Here is a 15,117-nt window from a genome sequence, read left to right on the forward strand (position 1 = left end):
TACAAGGATCTTGATGAACAGAATTTGACCTGGCTGTTAAAAAAAAAGCTTTCTCAAGTGTTGTGTTATTCTAGTCACCCAAATAGAAAACTTGTATCAAATTCTATTGAGCAACTACAAAAAGGATGGACTATGATCTCATCCTTAATGACTTTGTTCCTCCCTGAAGAAGCCTGTCTTGCATGTTGACCTACAGCACTGTAATCTTCATTGCTTGCTTTAGTGGACAAATAATTTCTTCTACTGTGAGGCTTCTTCTCTTTTGCTACAGTGCATTTTGACTGTTTTATCCTTCATTAACCCAATCTTGACCTGAAAGAAACAATGCATCAGATTGTTTGCGTCAAAAATAGAGGCTTAATATAACCACCTGTATACTTTGAAATATGACGGTTTCCCAATGAAACACAGTATGTGGAAATTCTATATCATTCCCTGTATTGAATGCAGTGAATTTTTTTTTAAAAAAAAAAAAACCTGAGTGATAAATTTATCATAGTTAAATTTATTGGTTTTTATTCTGTTATGTGGATTGAGAAGGAAGCTGAAAAAGTAGCTTACTGAGATATACTGTGCTTTTCCTGATTCTGATTATTGATGCTGAGGTTTTCTGGTTAACCCACCATATATGTGAGGGCGATCTGGCTGTGACATCTGTCACCCCATTGATCACCAGGGTTGATTTGGCTGGCTAGGCAGGTGTCCCCTTCCATATATAGGAACATAGGAAACTGCCTATACCAATCAAAATGGTTTTATTCATTTCTATTATTATTAAAATTGTATACCACCCTATACCTGCAGGTCTCAGGGCAGTTCACAGGATAAACTTCATAACTTAGATGGCAAAGCATATAAGTTAATATAAACCCTCCACAGAAGATTGATGCCTGTATGAAATGAGCTCTTCAGATCATAGTGTAATAGATAATGGATTTTTGTCCTTGCAATCTCGAAGTAGAAGTCTCAGCCACCATAAGAGCTAACACAATCCACTTTTTCTGCCCACCCATTAATGCTACAGGGATATAGTTTTAAAGTACATGATCATCTGCAAATACCAAGGATTTCACCAATATAAAATTGATAAGGGTAGCAACTTCAAACAAAAAGGAATATATTATACTACAAAAACACATAAAAGGTTAAATAACAGGAAGTATCGTAATATGGGAGGGCATTTATTTATCTATAAATGAATGCTTCAAAAAATACCCACCACCTTTCATTAACATTATTTCCAAGAAAATACTGCTGCAGCCTTTTAGTCAGCATCTATAAAGCCTCAGCGCCTAGGACTTGCCGATCGAAAGGTCGGCGGTTCGAATCCCTGCGGCAGGGTGCGCTCCCGCTGCTCGGTCCCAGCGCCTGCCAACCTAGCAGTTCGAAAGCACCTCCGGGTGCAAGTAGATAAATAGGGACCGCTTACTAGCGGGAAGGTAAACGGCGTTTCCGTGTGCGGCTCTGGCTCTGGCTCTGGCCAGAGCAGCGATGTCACGCTGGCCACGTGACCCGGAAGTGTCTCCGGACAGCGCTGGCCCCTGGCCTCTTAAGTGAGATGGGCGCACAACCCCAGAGTCTGTCAAGACTGGCCCGTACGGGCAGGGGTACCTTTACCTTTACCTTACATTTACAAGAGACTATGAGGTGCTGCTTACCCAGCTGACAGGAAACTGCATGCAGAGAGACTGTAGTCTTAGCCAGCTCCATTGGCCTGTGCTGTTTTGCTGACTCCACATACATAGTCCTTGTTATGCAGCTTGATGGATATCTATGCACTTCTAGTTCTCTGAAGTGAAGGTCTAGGAATAAGTGAGAAAAGGAGAGATACATGAATTAAAGGTTCGCCACTTTCAGTCTCATTTAATGAGGTTAAATGAAGCATCTGATAAGTGAAGTTGTGAGAAATATAGGTGCTTCTCAGAGTAGTTTGTGTATTACGGGAGGGTATCTGCCTTTTCAGACTTTCACTATAATGGGAATGCAGAACAGATGTATTGGCACTAGTTCAGGCGTATGGCTGGCACTTCCATTTGAGCTTGGGAGGAGGGACAGACCTCTGTGGAAGAAGTAATCTAGTTTCCCAGTAATTTTTACTCCTTGGAATGCTGATCATTTCCCTGAATATTTGAGCATTTCAATTTTCTTAATGTCAGTATACCAGTTTAAGGTATAAATTGCACAATGAAAATGTGACTATTTCTGAACTCCTAATTCCTGTATCAGTCCATAATGTCTTGCTTTAATCAGTCATGGATGCAATATCAGAGCTTATCTCCCAGCCAAGTGTTGTTTGCTAAAACGCCTTAACAAAGCGCTCGCTCTCTGCGTGTGTGTCTGTGTATGAGAGAAACAGGAAATACAAGTTGGTAGGCTACTGTATCTTATGAGACTTGCAAGTGGCATGTAGTACAGCCTGACTTGCATAAATTCTGTATTGCACAATATAAATTTCCATTAGTGATGGTGTAAATCTTTTCCACCTCCCATTTGCTAATTTAATTTCACACCTATGGATAACTGTTGGTTAACCAATAATTTTACTAATGGAAATTACCTATGACCTTTCATCTATTAAGCAAAAAATAATTTCAGGTAATTTATCTAGCAAAATAAGAATACACAGGGCTTTATATAACCTCTTCTACTGTAGCCCTCATAAACTAAAATTACTCAAGGAGCCTGCATAGTAGCCATCCGTCTCAGTTCATTAGGTAGGGGAACCTGGAGAATGACATCTGATGAGGCATTGCAGAAGTAGCTTTGCCCCAACTCATTTAGGTTATTAAACGTTAAAACCAGCACTTGGAACTGGAAACTGACTACAAGGTACTACAGATGATCAAGCACTGGTATGATATAATTATATTTATAGGGTCCCATTCATTCATTCATTCACTCACTCACTCATTCATTTTTTACTACTACTTCATTTATATGCCGCCCATCTGACTGGGTTGCCCAAACAACTCTGGGCAGCTCCCCATCCATAACTTAGTCAACCTGTTTTGGACCAACTGAAGCTTCCAGACTGTTTTGGAGGGTAGATCTGTGCAGAATGCATTGCAGTAATCTGAGTGGTAGGTTACCAACCTATGGCTATAGCAATTTAGCTGAAGCAGATGTAAGGCAATTGTAGAATGAAAAATTGGACCACCAAGATTATATTTATGTTCTGAATAGATAGCTCTGCTTAGGAACCCATAGTCTAAGCTATTCAAAAATAAATATACATACTCAGAATAGGAGCAAGTGTATTCACATAACATATACCACAGGGAGGAAGTGGGAATTGTAATTGCAGGGTAGTTATAATGTAATTACACTGCAGATTTGCTGTAGCACCATATCATTACTAATTATTCATTTTCCTAGAAGAGAAGGTTAGCTGTAGGAATGTTACTCACTGTTCATGCTTATTTTATATAATTATTCTCACTTGTGCACTTTAAGGCCACAGTTACAAGTAGTCCCTATTCCCAGTGCTCCTTAATTGCACAGTGCAGCTATTTAGCACAATTTAATGGTCAATATCAACTGGTTAGGAAACATTGGTTGATGAAACTTAACAATAATCAAACACTTATCCAAATTCAAAGTACTCATTAAAACAAAAGCTACCCATTAAATTTAGCTGCCAGCTTTCCCCAAGCTGATGTCCTCCCCATATTTTGCACTTCAGATCCCATCGTCCATGACTATTGGCCATGCTTGCTGAAGCTGATGAAAGTTGGGAGAGCCAAAGATCTGGAGACCATCAGATTTGGAAAGGCTGACTTGAGCTATTCTGATCCCTCTGGAAACTCATAAGATGGCCATGAAGGAAATAGGCTTTTCATGTTGGTTGTCCATAGCATCTGATAATTTATTTTATTGGAGATATGCTTGTTCTGCTTTTTGAGAAAATCCTTCACAAAGCATCTTACATATTTCATAAAAGTTTTTCTTAAAAAAGCAGCTGTTAAGTGTGGTGTAGTGGATAAAGTGCAGGATTAGGACCCGGCATAGCAGTTTTCAAATCTGTAATCAGCCATGAAGCTTACTGGGTGAACTTGGGTATAACTGACTTCCGGTGTTATGTATGCCACCTGGAGCTTCTTGCAGTCAATAATACATAAAATTAGAATAAACAGTAACATTAAAATAACCAGCACAACACAGAAATGATTTGACCCTACCCCAGTTAACTACCATCAATCCATATCCTCACCCATCTGGTGGGTGCTGAAGCAGGCCTTCTGAACTAGATTTTAAGATATAGACACTACTACATGGGTGCAGGCGGTTCTTTGAATAATATTGAACTAAGCTGTTTGGGGCTTTAAACATATTAATGAACACTTTGCATTGAGTTTAGAAACACAGTTCAGCAAAAAGAACACTAGAACAGTGTGACATATGTTGGGCCAGTAGTTGGAACTTTTGGAAAGGGGTTTTTTTTTGTGTGTGGATTTTATGTTTAGGGCTCAGATGGAACCTTCAGCAAATTACTTATTCCTCTGCTTTTAGTGTTGAGTTGGCTGGTTGACTGATTTGATTTTAAAAGATTGCCTAAAGGTGGAAAGGCAGGATATCATTCAAGGTGGTTTGCAAACATAATGCCATTTACAAGGGACTCTGCAAGGTCCAGCTCCCTGCACCTGATGTTTGTTCAGGTTCTGGCAGCCTTGGGGCAAATAGCAAGTCCTCCTCAAACCAAATCTGAGAGCAGAGCCAGAAAATGTGCCCAGGATCAGAAGGTCATAGCAGCTCCTGTCACATTCTTCTTCCTACGTTGCCACAGCAAATGTGGGGTCACAGAGTCAAAGGATTTTGGAGTTGCAAGGGATCTAGTCCAACCCCCTGCAATGCAGGTATATGCAGCTGTACCATACACAGATTGAATAAGCAACATTGCTGTTATCAGCGCCATGCTCCAAACAGCTGAGCTATGCTGAAATAAGTAACTGCCCAAGATTACTAAATAAGTTCAATGCAAGTTACTTGTCTTCATCTACTCCAGCAGTCTATTTCCAATAGTGGCCAGAAAATTGCCTCTGGGCAGCTTACAAGCAAGGCATTATGGCAGTTGATGTCACGGGCACCTGGTGTTCATAGGTGTGCTGTCTCTGAACAAAGAGGTTCTATTTAGCCATTGTGGCTGATAGGATCTTCAATGGTCTGAGCAGCTTTGGGTGGATTGAACCAAGGAAAGGTATAGTGGGAACAGTTTAACAGGGATGGATATCACCCCCATGTTTTGAAAGTGCTAGTACCTCTCCCTGTTCATTTGTATTGGGGAGGAGTTATACTAGCTCTCACATAAAGTGTGTACTGCATGATAATTGTGGCAAGTAATGATACAGGATTCTAAAATTGCAGGCTTTCAAAGCATCTAAAATATGACCTACAGCTTAGCACATCTTGAGTCTCAAAGCTACGCCCCACATCCTCTTCAAGCAATAACATATCACAGGGTGTGGGCCTTTCTGCTAGCTACACCCTGTTGTCAAAGTGCAAAAGGGATATAAATTTGAAAATAGAAAAAAGCAATATTAATTCAACAAACGCAGTTCTAAAATTGAACTGATCTTGCTGTTTTCTTAGCCATTAAAAAATATCAGTATTTTATCAGTAAATACCAGTATATAAAATATCCCGCCCAAACATTTAATAAGGTGAAATAAAGTCCTAAGAATTGGCTTAAACTCTAAAGACAAAGGGGAGACGCTTACATTAGTAATCTACCTTCCTTTGTGGCCAGCCTGGAAATTCAAATATCTTCTCAACAGGCTAGTAGATCAGGGAAAGCGCTAATAAACTGGCTTCCTTCCTTCAATGCCATCCCCAATCCCATGGATTGTCAAGAGAAGGAGTAGAGGGTTTTGTTCCTCCTCTGCCAACCCACTCTGTCATCAGTATGGAATTCCTTCCTGGTCATCTATGGCTACAAGTCTAGTTGTAGTTTTATTGTGTTGCCTTGTTAATAACTTATGCCTAGACGATTTGTAAATAATGGAATACAGTCATACCTTATGCGCCACTGCAGGTTGTGAACCTGCATCCCGCATGGAACACGTTCGCAACCCGAGCGTCCACTGTACAGGAGAATCCATAAGTGCAATAAGTTTTAAAAGGAAAAGATTGTATACTTATACAGCAGAAAGGTCAGAAGGGAAATTCTGTAAATATCTATTTTACCCTTCATGATAAAATACCATTTTACTATTATGAGTAAACCTTTCACAATAATATTAAAACTGCAGTTTATTTAAAGGCGTTGCTTTGCAACTTCATTTGGAAAAAGTATGCGTACCTTACTAGCCTATAATTTCTGGAATTCATGTAAATAGAGGCATCTCCTTACTGGTAAACAAGGTACAAATTAATTTTGTACTGATTCAGATGTGTATATTCTATTTACTCCTCAGGCAGAGAATGAATTTACCCTGTATGTATGAACAATGCAAGCGTTTGCTGATGGTTACTAATGAGTTAGCACGTCTTCAAGTTTCATACGAGGAATATCTCTGCATGAAAACCTTGCTGCTTCTCTCTACAAGTACGTGAACATTGGTGATTCCTCTTTTTTTAAAAAAAAAAACACACAACCAAAACCACTTTTTAAAGAGTTCTCCTTCAACACTGATCTGGGAACTGAATTTAGAACTCTCAGATCCACTTTATTAGAGAGTTCTGTGGCCACCACATTTTGTCAGTCTTGGGTCAGCATTTGTGTACCTCATAAATGATAGTCCAAAAATATGTTTAAATTATTTTGAAATTAACAATTTGTCACAATATCTATTGGACCAAACCGATTTTGCCACCAGAAATAACTAAAATGTTCAATTCTTAAACGGGTTCAAGCTTTGTGGTAGCTGGAGAGCTGATGAAAGTGGCAGTTTGCACATAAATGCTTGGACAAGGAAGCTCTGTTCAGACTTAAGTAGACTCTGATAATAGGTATGAGTCTCTGGTATGTTCAAAGCCCAGTAGTGTCCTGTGGAGGAGAAATTTGCAGAAGCTTTTTCAGTAGAAGGGAGTTTTATTTTTCTAGGTACACTAGAAGAATAAACAGAATCAATATCCATTTATTTCTTCCTGGAAATACAACCATTTGGAGACACGGTTGATGGATGAATCCAGGAAACAATAATCTCCATGGTGCAAAATCTTACAACCATACTATGTCTATGGACAAGGTCACTTAGAATTTCCTATAATTTGAGAGGTTTGTGCACAAGTGCTACATACTGTCTTAGACTACAAAACCAAAACGGCCTTTTAATGGTGTTATTCACAATACTTATTTTATGTGGAAACTCTGAACTCTCTGCAATTGTCTGCATAAATACCCACAATTTAAAACCATGATTCTAACTTCTCTTGTCTTGGTTTACGGTAAATAGAAACATCCTGTTGTAGGACGCTTACAAACGCAGGTAATCTAAAAACTAATCTCAATATTTCAGTTCCTAAGGAGGGTTTGAGGAGTCAGGCTCTGTTTGATGAAATTCGTATGACCTACATCAAAGAACTGGGAAAAGCTATAGTGAAGAGAGAGGGAAACTCGAGCCAGAACTGGCAGCGATTTTATCAACTGACAAAACTTTTGGACTCCATGCATGATGTAAGTTTTGCTTCCATACATTGATTCTGTGCAATTTGAGGTTGTACCAATGTGGATGAAACCTGGCCAATGAAAAAGCCATCTAGGCACAGCTTTCCTGATGGTAAAGCTAAGGTTCTTCAGAAAGGTACCTTTCTGGACTCCCACTGCCCCTTCTAGGCCATTGATTGTACAGTATTCCAGTAAGTAGGGATGCAGGCAAAGAAGACATTAGTGCATCCCTCACAGGGCCACTCTGCCACCAACTGCCCTGTGGGAAGGATCCTGATGGCATTTTATATGTCAGTATTTCATTGCGGATTTTTATAACAAGAGTTTTACTCGTAAACAGCTTTGAAATCTGATTTAAGCCAGCATTCTTTTGTCAGTTTTAATTTGTGCTGTGATATATTTAACGTCTTGCAGCATTTTATATATGCTACACTGTATTGATAATTCAGGCTCCCTTTAAGAAATTATTCTCTTATCATTTGCAGGTGGTTGAGAATCTTCTAAGCTTTTGCTTCCAAACGTTTTTGGATAAATCCATGAGTATTGAATTTCCAGAAATGTTGGCAGAAATCATCAGCAATCAGTTACCAAAATATTCAAATGGGAATATCAAGAAACTCCTATTTCATCAGAAGTGACTGCCTTAATACAGAAATAATGCCTTAAGGAAAAAAAAGTCAATTATAGCTTCTTTTTTACAAACTAAAAGACTTGTTAATTTTGTCCTTGCAACTATATTGGGTGTTCTTGTTTTTGTTTTGTAATTATGCACTACATGTGGTTTACAGAGGGCCAAGACCTAGGTTTCAGAAGCAGATGCCTCAAACTGAATGATTACAGGAAGAAGGAAAAGAAGGAAATATGATTTGGGATTTTCCCTCCAGAAACGCCATCATATTCACAGGATAGGATATACCAAAACAGCAGTGTCAAGTTCAGAATCTACATTGTCAACATTCTGCTAGGAATTTCTGCAGTTGGCTGGATAAAATGTTCTAGGTTTTTGTTTTGGTATAGATTTTTTGTATAGTTAAGGTAGCATTTTGATTTATGCATGTAACATGAAGAAAGTTTACAACTGTATATCGGAAAAGGGAAGTTGTGCCTTTTATAGCTATTACTGTCTGGTTTTAGCAATTTCCTTTAACTTTATATACAGTGAACTAAGCTTGCTCATTTTTTCTTACATAATTTTTGTAAAACGTCAAGATGCCTATTGTACAGCTGTTTTTTTAAAGTGGGGCAGCTCATAGCTTAATGACCTCTAGATATTAATCTTTTAAGTATACTCATGTGAATATAGGTTGACTTTTCTAACCTGATCAAGACTGTCATAGTCACCTTTTAGATGTCACCTTTTAAATTTGGCCTATAAAAATCAGCTTTCTTCAGTGGCGGGGGTGGGGTGGGAGGGATTGAAATGTAATCCAAATCTAACCTGAACACTGGACATGCATACTTTTGATATTGGTCAAAGATTCTGTGAGCTACTTGCAAACTAGCTCTGTCTTAAACAGGTTTGTCAACAGAAACTTTTTTTTTAAAACAAAGCATACTAGATATTTACATTTAATGTGATAGCCATAATTGTAAGATTCTTGGGCTGGATTGACAGTAAAAACATCAGTCTTGACTGCCCATCAGGAAACCTTCAGGAAAATATGCATAATTGTTTAAAAGTTTACTTCTACATGGAAAAATTAACTTTTTCCATACTCAGTCTATTGCCATATGAGTGTGTACTTCTGTGTGCATCAGTGTATATTATATATACAGTGGCCACAATCCAGAGCAGCTGTCATAACGCAGAACAAAACTGATGTGCACCAAAATTGGCATGTCTGCTGTTCTCCTTGGACATAACTGAGAAGTAGAAAAACCTGTGCTTTTTTAAATTATTTGGAGGACAATATTGATGATCAGTTCATCTTTTTTTCCCAAAAGTGCAAAGCTGTGCAATTGCCTCCTTAAGTTTCTCAGAATTGTTGGATTACAGCCAGTGTTGCCATTCCAGAGAATCTGCTCCCTCCAACCTAAGATGTGATTGGCACTGCCACTTCTTATAACCTATGGGGAAGGGGTTGGAGGATGGCAAGGCTGCCTTGGAGATGATAGTACTGCAGCTCATGCCTCACCAGTGCAGTAGTGCCCCGAGTCCTGAACACACACACCCGAGCCTACCTTTGCATCAGCTTTTTGAACCCCAGTAAAGCAGAACAATAAGTAGAAAGAAGCCAGTTTCTGCTTGTGGATCACTCCCTGGATTGGGCAAAATCTTGACTCGATTTTAAGTTGATGGTTAATTTCTGTTGACTTCAATAGTCAGGAACTCTATATGTGTATATACGTACACGTATACATACTTTATATAAATACATATACATAAATATCATTGAATTACAAAAAAAAATGTAATTATGCCCAGTATATATTATGTTTAGTATTATAATGATTCTTAAAAGATTTTACTTCAAGTAAGATTTTTACCTTTATGCAGAAAATAAAATAGACCAAACTACAGAAAGAAACAAAACTTTTCTGGAAAATAAAAACCCTAAACTTGTGTTCTTACACACCCATTTTCACTTCATTCGTCACCCAAACAATCCTATCTTGTTTCCTGGAGAACACGAAAATTCCGCTACTGATTTAGTGGTGTAGACTAGAGCTTTGTCTCTGTACGTCTCCCAACCCTTCTGCATCAAACTACTAGTGTGCCATAAAAACAACCACCATATAAGTCTTGTGAATTTACAACCATGTAAGTCTTGTGAATTTTTCCTTGTCATCATTGATTTATATTTTAAAACAATTTGCAAGCTGTAGTAGCCTATCCTCTGAGCACCTTAGGAATTCTCAGAAAATTGTAAATGCTACGCCACTCAAAAGAAAGAAAGAAAAAATATTTTTGTTCAAAGTGGCCTGGATATTTCTGTAAAAAGAAATTAATGGGGGTTTAATTACTTAACAGGAGTTAACAATCAAAATGTAATATGATGCTACTAATATTTTTTTAGTTATATTTTCAAATAGATATCATTTGGTAGAGTTTGAAAAGGAAGGAAGGGCTACTACAGCTTTAAAAGCAATTTATCAAATTATTGTAAAATAGCTTGTATAGTGTATCATAAGAATGGTTTTTAGATGACAGATTGCTTTATCATGACATGTGATATATTTTTTCTAGGGGTCACAAATGTGTTAAATGGTAACCCATACAAATTGTGGTTTGTCTGGAAGTATTAATCCTGGCAGCATTGTTCTGAAGTATCTAAAGAGGTACTCTAGTTTTACTTGGTGTGTTTCTATTGTTTGTTTGTTTTTATCCTTTTCCTTTTGCTTTCCTTTTTGTTTTAAAGGCACTTACCCATATTCGGTGGGAGTTCCTCGGGCTGAAACCTAAATCCATTCGTCCGCTGTAAGAAAAACACGGGAGCTGGAGGTTGAATTTAATTGCCCAGCCCGTGCGCTTGGTCCCCTCACATTCCAGGACTAAACCTGCAGCAGATGTGCAGGTTTATTTGACCCTTCCCCCTATCCCACCCCCAAAAAAAATAAAGTAGTGTGTTCGTATGTCCACACTTCTCTATGTATGGGGTTACTTTCACATATAGCCTCACAGAGCACCGCAAAACAGTGAGACAAATTTGGCAGTTAAAATGCATACAGGTACCAGCAATATGTAAATAATAGAGCATAGGTTGTTCACCGTCTACTAAATACATTTCTAATTATTCAACAAAAATGCTCCAGGTAAAATAGGAGTTTTTACCTGAACTATCTGTTTTTAAATCTTTTTTTAAAAAAACAGCAACACCAACAACAAACGTTAAGCTCATAAATGGAAATCCCCAGCTACTTTCAAGTAAAATACTACCTTTTAATAACAGTAATCATTCTTTTTGATCTCTGTGCAGTCCCACAATTGGGTGCTGCACCTATGCATAGCATCTTGAGAACCTTACAGAGCTTTTGTCAAGTAACTCATCCTCTGGTGCTGCGAGCCTCTTTGCAATTATCTGGGGTGGGGAGGGGAGGGGGCATAGGGCAAGCGCCACCTCCTTGAGAATGTGCTGTCTGCGTTTCTCTCTGTGAACTTTTCCACAGGAGCACCAGCTCCCTGGCTAGGGCTCTAGAAGGTTCTAAACATGTTCTGCATAGAATACAGTTGTGTTATGCACAGATGACCACTCAAAGGATACCAGAAACAGGTAAGAAACCTGTCTCTCTTCTTGAATAAGCTCTTTAAAGTATGTATGTTTTAACAGTTAATCTAAGCTTCAGAGAGTATTTTAACATTAGTTTGCAAACCATTGGGATGAAAATGTGTATTCTGCCTGATTTTAGTTAATGCTAAGAGACTCAAGTATTTGGTTTCAAAAAGGTTCCTGAAAAGATAAATCATGACACCCTGTCTTTATTTCAAAGGAAAAATTGGAAAGTTGAACTTGGGAACTGATGTGTAGTAAACATTTTAGTCCAAGTTTAAGGAAGCTAGCACTGCATCCATGGACAACGTATTTGTGGTGGTTTACCTATACAAGTGAGGTATACAGAAATCAATATTATGACTATGTGCAAACAAGTACTTCAGCGGTGGAAAAGAGGCTCTAATTCTTTTGATTTCATGTATTTTTGCTCAGTTTTTGGACTTTGATTTCACTTTTTAAAAATGCTGATTCTGGAAAAGAACTTTCAATTTAAATGTGCTGTTAAGAATATAAGTACAAGCCATTTAAAGTACATAAGCATCAGCAAAAGGTATGTTGTTTCTTGTCTGGCTAGTCTTTTTCATGCTGGGGAAAATCAGCACTTCAAATAAAGCAGGGAATATTCTGACTTCTGTCTCTTCAGTGCCTTGCCACAACATGCTAACAGAAATAACATGGGTAGCCCCAGATATGCATGCTGTATGTTAGAATTGCACTTGGAAACTAATAGGAATGGCCTTTCATAGGATATGTTAGGGCATGCAAACAGAGAGAGGAAATTTTATCACTTATACACCACTAAAGTAACTGAGAGCCTTAGCCTTAAGCCTGAGCACACTTGCTTTGAAGTAAGTCCTATAAAATCTTTGGGACTGACTTCCAGGCAAATGTGCTTAGGATTGGTTTGCCAATCTTGCCAGCCGTACCGTATTAAACCAAAAATACAGCATTGAGTTTCCTTGAAAACAGCAGAGGCTGAGAAAGTGCGCACAACTGGGGGAACAAGTGCCAGCCTACCTTTAGAAACACAGCCACTTAACTTGACAAAATAACAGCGTCTTAGGAACAGAGGTGGGAAGAAAGCAGACGGTGGAGAACAGAGAACCGAGGCTAGTCCCATTTACCATATTCATATGCGCACATCATGTGGAGCGATTACAAATATGCAGGCTCACAAGATAGGATAGCACATCTTCATTTTGTTCAGCATGCAGAAACTCAGTGGGGCCTTAATTCTTCAACCTAGTGTGTATTCCGATGCTGATTATGCAAAGAACTTAACCCTTCTACACTTGCAAAGAATGAGTTAAATCAAATGCTGTCAGGCAGAACCTGTTTTAGGTTTTTTTTAAAAAAAAATTAAGTACTATTTACAAAACCATATTAAGTGTATAGGTGGGTGGTAGCTGGTGGGGTGGGGAGGTCTGTAATTTCTACAGCTTTTAACATCTCCTTTGAGAGATGCATCCCCCCCCCCCCCCGCTCCAACAGAAAAGCTGGGTCCGGAGCTACAGGTGTGTCTGCAGACAGTGTCTTCTGTTGACAAATAGTGTTATATACTTTAGTGCCAAAGTAAAGTGAAAATAAATCCAAAGACGTTCTTCCGCTTCATCAAGCAGAAGCCCAAGAACTTTTATAGAACCTACCTGGCATACTGTTACACAAATGCTTTCCCTGGTGCTGTGTAAGCTTTTGGACATAAGAGTTAAAATTTTAAAATTAACTTGGGTAGTTAATGCCTCCTTAGCTTTACTGTTGCATCAGCACTAAGTTGCTGTTGTGGTGTTTACACAAAGCTTTTATCATGATGGGGCTGTTTATGCCCTGCATGACATGTCAGCGAATCCTTTTGGAGCGCCCATAGAAACATGGGGTGGTATTTGGACATCACAGAACAACAGGCTCCCACTATTTTCAGCAAATGCATGGCAAATGAAATCGATGTCAGGGGAGGGGAAACCTTTTGCATGTTTTGACTAGCCCATGGGGCCAGTTCTGGCCCCTCAAGTGTAGGAGGGTTGAGACATCCGAGGAATGGGTGGCAAGGCCCTGGCGTTTTGAACCCACTGCAAGATAAAGTATGTGCTTAAGTACTTTGTGGAAAGGGACCAGAGTCTCCAGCCTCTTTCAGAATTGAGCCTCATCCACCACTGCCTGGTCAATATTAAAACCAATTGGGCACAATTGCCCTGAATGTACACACATTTTTATGCTACTGCTGTCAATGTAGGAACCGTACTTTCAAGCAAGAAATAGAGCTGGTAAAAAGGCTGCGTGTGTGAAAATAGCCTCCTTTCTTCCCAACCCACCAAAACCATACAAGCCCAGGCTTAATAGCACGGATTCAATAGTGTGTCAACATTCTATTTTGTATATTATACAAAAGATATATAATGGGGACAAATCCTATATTATGCTGGTGTATGGCATTATTAAAAAGCTTTTTTTGTTATTTTTATCACAGTAATTTTAAACAGTGTAAAAAAAAAATTAAAACAAGTGACTCCTGTTTAAAAATAAAAAGTTGTAGTTTTTTATTCATGCCGAATAACTCTGTAGTAACCATGTCTTTTCACCTACACAGTGAAATGTTGGATTGTAAAATCTTGTGTGGAACTGTTGAGCATTTATTTTTCATTTTAAATTTTGCTGTTCTATTAAATTCAAAGCCACACGTCTGTACAGAAGTTGCAGTAAATGTAAGCCATTTACAGCAATGCTGAATAATGGACAAAATGACATAATAAAAACCTGCTTTTTCATTACATGTTCAAGTACCCTTTGAAGTAGGGTTTTTTGTTTTGTTTTGTTTCTTGTACAGTGCGTTACAGATGGAGTTCAGCCTTCTATTAACCTACAAAAATTAAGGCTGCAATCCTATAAACATTCACCTGGGAGTCTGTGTGTGGTTGCATTAGAGTACTGTCAGTGAAAATAATACAAGCAGAAGCATGCCAAAAACTTACTGAAAATTTATTTTTATCTTGCACACGAAACCCCTCCACCATCTTCTCCCCACCTCCCTGCTCCGAATTATCAGGGTGGTGACAGATTCTTGGAATTTCCAAGAGGGTTGAGGGAACAAGCACGAACAGAACAGTTTTATACCTCCTGAGAGCAGTTAATACCTTTTAAATATGACGGCAGTGACCTGACCCACCCTTCCTTATCCCAGTGGGGGCAGATGAAGAATCCAGGAATTAAAGACGAGCAACCATTCTGCTTATTCCCCAAACTGAACACAAATAGAGCGCTTTCTGCTCCTGAAATAGCCTCCTGAGAATACAGTAATTCACTAAATGA

General features: G+C 38.7%; 1 protein-coding gene across 3 annotated transcripts in view; it reads left to right on the plus strand.

Annotated features, from left to right (window-relative positions):
- The window catches only part of NR3C1 (nuclear receptor subfamily 3 group C member 1), a 52,294-nt gene extending 37,706 nt beyond the window's left edge, over positions 1-14,588 (plus strand). For all 3 annotated transcript variants that reach the window (XM_079967960.1, XM_079967958.1, XM_079967959.1), the window contains 3 exons: positions 6,411-6,541; positions 7,455-7,612; positions 8,089-14,588. In XM_079967960.1, the coding sequence (XP_079824086.1) occupies positions 6,411-6,541; positions 7,455-7,612; positions 8,089-8,241 (442 nt within the window). In that variant the 3' untranslated portion in view covers positions 8,242-14,588. The remainder of the gene's footprint in view (positions 1-6,410; positions 6,542-7,454; positions 7,613-8,088) is intronic.
- The last annotated feature ends 529 nt before the right edge of the window (positions 14,589-15,117 follow it).

Source organism: Podarcis cretensis (genome assembly GCF_951804945.1).
Source record: "Podarcis cretensis genome assembly, chromosome: 2".
Lineage (NCBI taxonomy): Eukaryota > Metazoa > Chordata > Lepidosauria > Squamata > Lacertidae > Podarcis > Podarcis cretensis.